Source organism: Pseudochaenichthys georgianus, chromosome 4, assembly GCF_902827115.2.
Source record: "Pseudochaenichthys georgianus chromosome 4, fPseGeo1.2, whole genome shotgun sequence".
Taxonomy (NCBI): domain Eukaryota; kingdom Metazoa; phylum Chordata; class Actinopteri; order Perciformes; family Channichthyidae; genus Pseudochaenichthys; species Pseudochaenichthys georgianus.
This window is the reverse complement of record NC_047506.1, coordinates 40,659,666-40,672,075: the sequence shown is the minus strand read 5'-3', so window position 1 is coordinate 40,672,075 and position 12,410 is coordinate 40,659,666. Positions and strand designations below refer to the sequence as shown.

The 12,410-nt window shown below is 41.7% G+C and overlaps 1 protein-coding gene across 1 annotated transcript in view; it reads right to left on the bottom strand.

Moving 5' to 3' along the window:
- LOC117445033 (4-trimethylaminobutyraldehyde dehydrogenase-like) overlaps positions 1–10,456 on the bottom strand; it is a 19,710-nt gene extending 9,254 nt beyond the window's left edge. Inside the window, exons 1-3 of the mRNA XM_071203037.1 lie at positions 10,349–10,456; positions 8,344–8,500; positions 6,432–6,577 (exon numbers count right to left, since the gene is read on the bottom strand). Of these exons, the coding sequence (XP_071059138.1) occupies positions 6,432–6,577; positions 8,344–8,482 (285 nt within the window). The 5' untranslated portion in view covers positions 8,483–8,500; positions 10,349–10,456. The remainder of the gene's footprint in view (positions 1–6,431; positions 6,578–8,343; positions 8,501–10,348) is intronic.
- Positions 10,457–12,410: the final 1,954 nt, after the last annotated feature.

Genomic DNA, 12,410 nt, shown 5'->3' with positions numbered 1-12,410 from the left:
TGGCCACAGCGTATGGGCTCAGAACAGTCTCATAATAAACACATGCACACAGAAGGATTCACACTTGTATGTCATGATCTGCAAAAGGTTTCAAACTTGTATTTCCGGATCCACACTTGTGTTTTTCAATGCACACACAAATGTGTTCCGTTTCATATACATGTAAATAAAATCCAAATACAGAAACAAGTTTTACATGTGTATTTTTGATCCTCGCATATTTATTTTCCGTTTAAAACCGCTGCACCTGCAAACACAAACAGCGTTCTGTGCACGGATCGCTTTGCATTCGTGTGTGGGTTTTTTGAGACTCCCCTGACGGTCAGCCGATTCGTACTTGTAATGTTTTCTATCTATAGCCAATCAGATGTCTCCTTCATTCTAAACCAATCACACGAGCGCGCCCCCACGAGGGTAAGATTACTTCATATACGCATTTTGCGCAGTCCGGTCAGCTCGCTAAACAGAGGGAGGAGCATCAGGCTCATGCAGAGCAGCGTGTCTCCATCAGACTCAGCAGCTGATCTGATCTCTCTCTCGCGTCCGGTTATACTTCACTCACGTTTATGTCCATATCGATCAGATCCAGCTCTCCTGATCGGCCTTTATAGTGAGCACCGATCAACCTATTAAGAGTGAATATCGGCCGATAATGACCGGCGGGGCTCCCCCCCGTTAACAGTCCAAGAATCTCCCTATGTCTATGGGCTCAGAACAGTCTCATAATACACACATGCACACAGAAGGATTCACTATCACTGGCTTCGTAGTGCACTGATCGATTAGGCTAAGCTAACCTGTAGCTGCTCCCTCCACACTCACAACAACTTCATACAGACATAAATAAAGCAGCTGTATTCACCATACAGGAAACACACATTTAAAACGGTTTTGCCTGATGTTTTTGTGTACACAAGCATTCATCAATGGTTTGGGAAGTGGCGCGGTGCCTTAATAATATAAAGGCTTGTATTTTCGTGCATTTCCTGTTCGGAAAGTGGCGCTGTACTGAGAGTGGAGGTGTCCTGAGATTAGGCTCCATGGACCTGTGAGCTCCGGACTGCGCAAAATGCGTACATGACATGAAGCACTACGTCATGAACGCAAGAAATCTACCCTCGTGGGGGCGCGCTCATGTGATTGGCTTAGAATTGAGGAGACATCTGATTGGCTATAGATAGAAATAATTACAAGTACGAATCGGCTGACCGTCAGGGGAGTCTCAAAAAACCCACACACGAATGCACAGCGATCCGTGCACAGAACGCTGTTTGTGTTTGCAGGTTCAGAGGATTTAAACGGAAAACAAATATGTGAGGATCAAAAATACACATGTAAAACTTTTTTCTGTATTTGGATTTTATTTACATGTATATGAAACGGAATACATTTGTGTGTGCATTGAAAAACACAAGTGTGGATCCGGAAATACAAGTTTGAATCCTTTTGCGGATCATGAAATACAAGTGTGAATCCTTCTGTGCGCATGTGTGTATTATGAGACTGTTCTGAGCCCATACGTTCGAGCATATGCCTTGAGTTGCGCGCGCACACACACACACACACACACACACACACACACACACACACACACACACACACACACACACACACACACACACACACACACACACACACACACACACACACACACACACACACACACACACACACACACACACACACACACACACCACACACACACACACACACACCACACACACACACACACACACACACACACACAACACACACACACACACACACACACACACACACACACACACACACACACACACACACACACACACACACACACACACACACACACACACACACACACACACACACACACACACACACACACACACACACACACACACACACACACACACACAATTGTATTATTGTATGAGAGAGGTTCCATGTTGAATTGAGGCGAATATTTGTAATGTTCAGGTTGTTGTGTTTAATATTCATGAGAATATTTGTCATTGTTCAAATGATAATAAACATTAGCATAAAGCATATTTGTCCACTCATATGTTGATAAGAGTATTAAGAACTTGAAAAATATTCCTCTAAGGTACATTTAGAACAGATAAAAAAATGTGCAATTAATTTGCGATTAACTATGGACAATCATGCGATTAATCGCGATTAAATATGTTAATCGACTGACAGCTCTAATAAAAACCTGTCTGAAAATGAGCTGATCAGATTTTGGCCACTTTATGATGTCATAACGATGTTTAAAACTTGTGTAACCATTAGCCAATCACCAACCAAGGTAACCGCCCCCCCCCCCACCTTAACCTCCTCCTATGCCCCTTTCACACCAACGCGTTTTCAGCTAGAGCCTGAAAAGTGCCGGTTTTTCCTGTTCACACCGCAGCGGCACCGCCTCTTAGCTCCGGAATCCGGTTCACTTCCAGCTCCAAAAAATTGTCGGTCTAGAGGCAAGAGCTTCGGAGCTAAGAGGTGGCGTCGCTTACGTCTCTCTTACGTCGAGGCGTGCAGGAAACTAAACCCACCTCCCCTGAACATGGGTCGACTGTTATGCCTGCCTACAAGCAGTAGTGCCTATAAACACACTTTATAAAGTCAGGCAACACTAACCAGGCTTCGTGTGATTCTGTTTATGTGTACCTTACTTTGACCATCCGTTCACTGTTATCGATCATTGTGGAGAGAGGCAGACGTGTTGTTTTGTATTATAGCAGCTATCTGATGGAATCAATACATGGGCTGCACAGGTTGTCGTGTCCGACTATCACAAGTAGAATCATAATAAAAATACGCCGGTTAAATGAGCCTGTAGAAAACGGCTTATGCCACAATAGGATAGCAATAGCAAGTAGTCAGTTTAGCTTCGGTTGCTATGCCAACATCACCCATTTTATACCAGAGAAACTTTCATAACAGCGTTGTGATGCCAAACAGCGTCAATTCAGACTGACACACATTCACTTAGGCTAAGGGGAACTGGGGATATGCATCAGCTGCTTGTGTGAGTCGGACAGTGAATACTTTAGAGCGGCCGCTGCAGTGTGAGCTAACCGGGAGCTAACGGGAGAATAAACTCCTGTGGAAGAGCAGCACTGCAGCGGTCGGTAAATGCTGCAGAAACACATTAATAAACAATGAACCACGGCACTCTGGAGAAAAGTATAAGGTTGGAGAAGTCGTTATTTAATTTAATCTGGCTTCGTGTGATTAAAAGCAACACGATCATCGACCCGACGCAGTTCCCCGTTGTTGTTGTTGTGAGCGCCATAACGCCGTTGGGAAACAAATCAGCGATGTAAACGGTGACGTCATGACGCAGCAGCGGCAGCACCAGTCGGGCTCTGGGCGGTGTGAACAGAGCGGGAGCAGAAAAGGGAAACCGGAGCTGAACCAGAAAAGCTCTAGCTCGGAGCTAGAAAGGGAAAGCGCTGGTGTGAAAGCCGCACTAGAGCACCATTGTGTTCTTTGTAAGCAAATGTCTCTCAGAGGGGCGTGGGGAGGGGCTCCTTATTTTCATCTAAAGTAACAGACAGAGAATCAGCACTTTGGAAACAGGGCTGAAACAGAGGGGATTATGGGTAATGCTGCAATGATCTGTTTGGTGTTTCGAGCCAAACACTTCAGAGACATGTTTTATATATATATGAGAACTATAATATATTGATGAAAAACAGTATAATAGGGGACCTTTAAATAAAAAACTAACGTTAGGCTTTAAACGAACTACATCACGGTCGCATGGCTGCGCATCACCACCGCCAAGCTGAAGGCGGACTTCACTACAGAGGACGCAATTAGGTGGTAAATATTATTTTGACCTTTTACACAAAACTAAAAATGGCGACAATTGCAACATTTTTGTACAAACCCCAATTCCAATGAAGTTGTGTAAATAAAAACAGTATACAATGATTTGCAAATATTTTTCCACCTATATTCAATTTAATTCACTATAAAGACAAGATATGTAATGTTTAAACTGATACACTTTATGTTTTTTTGCAAATATCCACTCATTTTTACTTTGGTGCCGGCAACACGTTCCAAAAGTCGTTCACAAGCAAGGATGGGGAGAGGTTCACCACTTTGTGAATATATTAATCATATATATTGACAACACCCAGAAATGCTGCCGCTTCTCTGGGCCCGAGCTCATATGAGATAGACTGATGCAAAGTAGAAAAGTGTGCTGTGGTCTGATGACTCCACACGTCAAAATCAGCGCAAAGTTCAAAAGCCAGCATCTGTGATGGTGTGGGGGGTGTGAGGGACCATAGCATGGGTAACATGCCCATCTTTCTTGTGTGTTCAGTGTGCGAAAAAGTACACGTCCCACCGTCCGGGACGTGTTATTTACAATATCGGACAAGTAGATCTTTCAATTGACTTGTCCGGCAGACAAGTGACGTTTTTCGACCTGATTTATTGACAAATTATTGATACATTCAGTTTACAAAAGGCAGAACTCATTCGCAAATGGTCCGTGTCCGCCATTGTTCGTTTAGAAGTGTTAGTTTCGGTTCTGCTCGTCGATTCCTAAGGAAATGCATCTCGCCGCTTTCTGTACAGTTAGACGGGGGCGGGGCGGAGCGGGGCGGGAAGTGTAGCACAGTGGGCGGGTTGGGAAGCAACACTCGGTTCCGAGTAGGAACAAATAACAATTTTTCCGGTACCGGGATTAATAAGAGTTGTGAGGACAGGAGGCGAGGCCGAGCCCCGCGGCTCTCTCTATGCTCCGTATCAGCTGATCGCTGCCGCTCAGCGTCTCTCTCTCTTTCTACACACAGCGGATCCGCTGCCCGTTTAACAGCCTCATCTTTGTCAAACTTTCTTATGTTCTTTCTCTAACACGTAATGAAGGTTATTAAGCGTTTTAACTCCTGTGTTGTTAATATTAACCACCATTTCCTTTATGAAGTGAAGCAGCCTCCCTGTCTGTCCTCGCGCTGTCCTCACATCCCCGGACCCCCAGACTCGGAGGAGCAGGATGTCAGCATTGTTTATGAAGCAGGGTATAGAAAGTACATTATTGAAATGAAAATACTATTTATTTACTTTTACAAACAGTGAGCAGCTGCAGCATGTGTATTGCAGGACGTGTGTAAGCGTGCAAGCGTCTTTGCGTTGTAGAAAAGCGCTAGGCCTATAGGCTATAAATATAATGTATTTTATTATTATTATTATTATTATTAGGTTATGTCCTATGTGTTGGACATGTGTGGTTGGACTGTGTCTCACAGGCAGGTTGCAGTGTAACATCAGAGGAGACTGGGCCAATCGTACATTCTCAAACTGCACCACTTAGAACTAACTAAACAATGCAGAGATTATTTTTATATAATTGTATTCAATAACCGTAAGAAATTAAACAGTATGTGATTTGTAAATAGGAATACAGATTTAACTTAATGTTTTCATAAATATATTTTTCTCCCAGTTTGTCATGGGACTTATTTTTACCCTCTCAAAGAACCGGAACCGAAAATAACCGGAATCGAAAAGCAGAACCGGAATCGTTAAAATCCAAACGATACCCAACCCTATGTGTGATGCAGTACAATCTCACTTCTCACTTACGTTAGCGGTGTCATAAAAACCGTGGGAAAATGTAAAATACGATGACGAAGAAGAAGATTCCAGTGGCCCCAATTTTTGTCCATTCTGGACAATTGAAAAATGTATTCGGACAAGTACATTTCCAAACTCACTTGTCCATGGACAAGTACTCTCTAAAAACTTTTTCTCACACTGGTGTTTCTCAGGGACTTCCCTGCTTATTCCAGCAAGACAATGCCAAGCCACATTCTGCACGTGTTACAACAGTGTGGCTTCGTAGTAAAAGAGTACTAGAAATTCTAAATTAGTGAATATTTGCAAAGTGTATTTAATTGAATATTGGACCAAAAGGATTTGCAAATCATTAAATTAAGTTTTTATTAATTTATTACACAACGTCATGACTTCATTAGAATTGGGGTTTGTATTTTTAAGGGTTAGTTTTGGATTCCCGCCAGTCCAACAATAATGCAAACAAATCTAAAAAACAGTCGAGGTAGCTGTAGAATTTTAATTAGGGAACTCAAATGTTTTGTTAATTCTGAACCACAGTGGTACATTGCTTAGCTTAGGTACTACACCAACTATAAATAAGTAACTCATACAGCCTCACTTCACACAAACCAAACGATCCATTTAAGATTATGTAATAACTCTGACAAATTGAGGTTGAAATCCTGACCCGGATGACATCAAAGAGGTCGCACCGACACTCAAAAGGCTCATTGTGTGCCAAACTAGGCCAACAGTAGAGGGAGGGGGGCATGTTTGTGCTTTAATGAGTAACTAGTGTCTTACTGCATGCTAGTCCGCTCCAATTTAAGTTGCACAACACTGAGACAACACTGGCTAGTTCCCAGACTCACTCTGATGATGCGGGCGGCCTCCAACATGATCCGAGCCCTCTCCATGCCCGCCATCTTGCTCCACTTCAGGTAGGCAGAGTGGGCGCTCTTAATGGCCTCGTCCACCTCCTCTGATCCACAGGGGAACATCTGGCACAGGACACGGCCTGCGCAAGAAAGGATCAATGCAAGAATTGTGGGAAAATGTCAGTTATTTCTGTAACTAAACTTTGGATCTATAAGGCTAGACGACCAAAGCAGGGGCTTTAAGTTTGAAAACAAATCCTCACTCGGCTAACATCCTTTTTTAATTATTTTAGACCAAGAAGCAGTAGGACCAGAACTGCATATGGCTACTTTTTAAATCACTTTATCTACGCTACATGTGCTAAGGTTTCATCTCTGGTGTTCTAATTATTTTATTCATTAGTTTTTAGCATTATATTATGGTTATGGATGTTCATTATTAGCAGTTTGGACAAATCCATCTGATATTTGACCTCAGTAAAACCCAGTGATCAATCAAGTTTATCTTAACCTCTTATCATACATGATATATTATTGGTTCATCATGTTTTGTAATAATGATCTCATTCTTTAAAGTGACTGAAGTTATCAAAGGAAATATTGTAGTAATTTTTACATTCCTAAATAAGGGAAGTAAAAAAGAAGATGATTTATATAGAGTATATAGCAGAAAGTGGAAAGAAGTAACTCAAAAGTGTATTTACGTAAAGTACTTGGGTAAATGTGCTTACCAGAGGTGGAAGGAGTACTCAAATATTGTACTAAAGTAATTTTAGACATACCAACGTGTAGGAATACTATGTTGCAAGTAAAAGTCCTGTATTCAAAATGTTACTCTAGTAAAAGTACAAAAATATTGGCATCTAAATATACTTGAATAATAAATATGAAATAGTTTGGTTATCTAATCATTGATGTATTGATCAAGCTGGTAAAGGTATCCTAAATCCTATATCTGCAAAGTAACTATAGCTAGTGATGGCAGTTTGACACTGAAGCTTCGAACGGAGCTTCAACCCTGGACTTCCTATTCCATAGAAGCAGTGCTTCGAAGCTTGCTTCAAATCACGTGACATGTGACATCCGAAGCAGCAACTGCTTCATTTCCTGAATGAATCAACTCACTGGTTCGCCGTCCAATCAGGTGATTCAACGCACTGCCTCGTCTCGATTCTGACAGGTTGAAACTGTTCAACACTTTATAACCGCTCTAAACAATGCGCAATGTGTGGGTTGTTGTTGTAGTTTGCGTTGTTGCTGTTGAGTTGTTGTTGGTATTGCATTTGATTTGGAACATTATAGAGCAAGCCAGGTAGAAAGATAGGTCGTTCTGGCTCGGGAAACACTTCGAAATGTGGAGAAGTTGTGAACAAAAAGACAATGAGTAATATAAACACTTCAATAGTTTCAGGAGTAGATAGCCCAGTGGCGAGAGCCGGCGAGGTCGCTGTACCTGAAGCTTCGAGAAATGAACCCTATTTCCGACACGATGCTTCATTCAAAGCTTCATTTTGCCATCCCTAACTATAGGTACTACATTAATTAAGTGTAGTTAAAGTACAATATTTACCTCTGTATTGTAGTGGAGTAGAAGTACAAAGTAGCATAACATGGAAATACTTAAGTAAAGTACAGTAAATGTACTTAGTTACTTAAAACCACTCTTACTGACCACCACTGCAAGTAATCATGTTTAAATGGCAATAAAGTATTGAATCATTACAATACAATCATGCAACCTAAACAAATTCAAATGGACTCTGTACCACCGAAGGAAATCACTAGGGAGTGTTTCTGTTTCTGTCCTCACAGTGACCCGCTACGCAGGCTACAGACCTTTATAGTGTACTCGTGTAGCATGAAGCAGATATGTATCTATGCAGGCCAGCCAGCCTGCTGTAGTTACCAGTTGCTGGTTCGAACACCGGCTCTGCGTTAGTCTGCTGCCGGGGCTTCACCCGCTGTCCCCCCCAGAAGTTCAGCGGCTCTGTGACCACCATGGTCCCCGTCACTGTTCCGGGCAAGTCGAGGGTTGACGGCTCCATTTTTTAGAAGGAGAAGATCTGCATGGAAACGGGGAAATACATTAGGCCTACATTAACCCTCTATGGCATACTGTTGCCCTCAGGCAACAAACCACTTTTTTCGACCTCACACTGGCCCTCTAAATATTTTAATTTTTTTAAATATACACAATGTCACCTGACACCTGACATGCTGGTTTCTTGTAATGGTTTGTTTTCTTCCTGTAGTTATCCTGCTGACATCATCTCTTGTCAAGAAGGTCTTTACATTGTTCTCCATAGATGCATCTGCATACCTGCTCACAGGCTTTCTGGCACATGTGCTTAGGCTATTAGTGTTCAAAAGGTTTCTGCGTTTTTTTGAAATCCCCAGTGCCTGTTCTGACCATCTCTGCAGCCTATACTTTTTGACAATCTTTCCCACAGTAACCTCAGATATGATTTGCTTATCTCTTTCATTTCTGCTCTTTTGGTATTTTCTTTTGATGTCAGCAATAAGGGCTTCATGGAGAAGTAACGTTCTTCTGACCCTGCTGTTCACAGTACAATTCTTGACCAGTTCACGGACTTTGGATCTTGGAGATTCATTATGTGTTGCTGATCGCTGGAACCTCTTTTTGTACTTTTCTTTAAGTTGTTTCTCCTTTCTCAGTGAATGTTCGAGTTGTTCTATTTCTTCACGCAGTTTGTTTCTTGATCTACGGGATTGCTTTTTGCCCTCCAAACGTTGCCTAAAACAAAACCAGGCAATACATAATTAGCAAAACTCCAGCCCATATAACATCTAACATGGATAAAAAACAAAATGATAAACACTTCCATTGACACACACACACACACACACACACACACACACACACACACACACACACACACACACACACACACACACACACACACACACACAACACACACACACACACACACACACACACACACACACACACACACACACACACACACACACACACACACACACACACACACACACACACACACACACACACACACACACACACACACACACACACACACACACACACACACACACACACACACACACACAAGATTTTTGTATTCTGATTACGTAACGCCGTTAAATGTATTCCGTTACAACCCAACCATGTGTAGGCTATATCTCTCCGCCACCAGCAGATGAAAAACACCCACCTCTCCGCCTCTTCCAAGGGACGAGGGAACCGTGCGGCAGAGTTTCCGTTAACATTTGTGTCTTCTTCTGACAGCCCAGCAGCAGGAGACGTGGGGGGAGGGAGGCAGGGCTATTTCATCGTTATCAGAAAATGATCGTAGAGACCGCTGCTAGATGAGGGCAGTGGGGGCTCTTCTTGGAGTCTGGCTTTTTTTTTTTTTTTTAAACCAAAGTTCATTAGTGAACTTTGAGCCATCATTTATTTTGCAAGCAGCTCTCTGCCTCTCACGTTATTATGGCGCGCGCCGGCCGGAACCAACAATCCGTTTTGACCGTAAATGAGTTAAAGCACATACAACATTAATTAAACTCGATATTTGTTCACTTGAATTTCACTTTGAATTCTTGGATATTCTCAATGGGTGAATACATTTTTTTATAATAATAATTAATTAAAATTATTATTATTTATTATTTTAAACACCGAAGCTTTCTCAGGGAAAGCTTCAGGGACTCCTAAGACTCCTAAGCTCCTAAAACACATGGTGAAACATTTTTGTCCTCCCAAAATAAAAAGTCATGCCATAGAGGGTTAAATAAAAACACATTTGCTATGCAGAATATTGAATGGAATTGACTGCATGCAGCTTAACTAGCATAAGGAACAAAAGCCGCTTTCATACATTCGCAGGTCAATATAGTAACGTTGTTACACGAGGAGAAACATTTAACCTTACCGTGTGTGCATCAGCAGACAGAGTGGAGCAAACAAGGGTAGAAGAGTTAACGCCCACCCTTCAATACGCAGACAGGACGACAGGAGACGCCTCCTTCAAACTGAATGAACCTTGGACATGCCCAGAGCTATTTAATAGAAGAGTTACGACATCTCCGTTCACTCCAATGGACCACTTTTTTACAGCAATGGCGGATCGTGGAGCCTCTCAATCGTTCCCCGGAAGTTAGCGCCAAGGCTGGCAGAGCTGTGGAGTTGCAGCATAATAGACCGTTCGTGACGGACTTTTAAAGGTAAGAAGAAGTTTAAAGATTTATATTGCGGATATTATCAGTACATCTGATTCAAATGAACATGTGTATTAAAGGATGTCAGTGGATTATCCCTAAATTAGTAGATTTAGGGAACGTTTACAGATAACAGATTAAGCTAGCATACCGAAGCAAGTTAGCAACACACGTTGAACAGCCTTTTAATTGTAAATTCCGTTCTCTTAATGTCATTTCGTCCAACATGTTGAATTAGAGAAGAGGGGCTTCTAAACGGGATTGTATGCGGGGGGGGGTGGAGGGAGTTAAATATTAGATAAATATAACTTTGGTACGTGTAAGAGTGAGTGTTTTTAGCAGAGCCATATTGTGTCCTTGTGATTATGTTGATTATTACCTGTCTGTATAATGTTGCAGCTCAGCTGATTCTGGATTGGTGGCAAAGGGAGAGGGACTTAAGTGAGAGTGAAAACACAAGGTAAGTTTAATACTGTTTTATATAAGTAAACACCTTATCTCCCCAAGGCATTTCCCATCCAATAGGTGTGCTGTGTGTGTATAACCCTTTCTCCTGTCTGTTACTCCCTCTTTCAGCACAAGAACCAGAGGGGGGTTCAATGGAGCCTGAATACCTGCACTGAGACCCTCACCCTGCACCATGAGTCTCAACTCTGTGTTTTTCAAGCCTTTCCTTGTTTTTTTGTATTAAACAAAACATTAAGCTTTCCCAATGGTGTGGTTTTCGTTTTGTGAAAAAGTGAAAATGCAGTGTTTGTATATAATTACATCACATATTTTGTTGCTGTTGGTCGTGAAATTGCTCCTGCTGACTTGAGCCAGCCATTTTTTCCTCTGCTCTGTGTCAGTGGGGAAGCCGTACATTCGTACTCCTTTTTCTGAGCGATTTGAGCATCCCCAGGCAGCACAGCAAACCATGGTGGCTACTAGGAGGCAGCACAGCAAACCAGGACAACACGGAGGAAAAGGCACCGACAAACTGCATGATATGCTATTCAATGTTTATTGAATTCCATGTATTTGCTAATGGATGTTCCTAAAACAACACATTTAACATCATTATCATCATATGCTGCTAGTCCTGCTGCTGCTGCTAGTCCTTTGATAGTCACCTGTCGATCTCCTGTCCTTTCTGAAAGCCATAAAGATGACATTAGTCGTTTAGATAACTTGTGTCCTCAATTACCAGGGGATTACTGAAACTACCATGAATTTAAGAAAATGGTAGAAATGAATCTAATCTGAATTTTAAAGCATTACTTTAGATCCCCTCCCTCTAAATGTATCAATAAACATTAGAAAGTGATGCTCCTGACTACCATACAGGTTTAAGAAGATAATATTGGTTTGAAAGAATTCAAAGCTATAAATAAACAGCAACAGGCTCTTTAACAAGGCACTGTTAGTAACATGTAAACTAGTTGTTCACACTAATCCTAATATTATCACTTAATATTAGCAAATTCGATTTTATTTTTTAAAACATATTGATGTAAATACATACACATATCGATTTGTTGTATAAATATTGCAAATCAAAACCTTTATTCACTAATTAACAAAAATCGTAGTTCTATCTCCTGTTATCAATGCATTCACATTACCCGCCATGAACTTCCAGGGAACGATCCTCGTCTACATGAACCACGTGACGATAACCGTTTTTGGACTTCCGGTGTCGTAACTCTTCTATCTATATGGCGCTGGACATGCCTAGTTGGACCTATGACGCATCCCATTTATTTTTGTTTGTCTCCTCGTCCGAGAGAGCAGCAA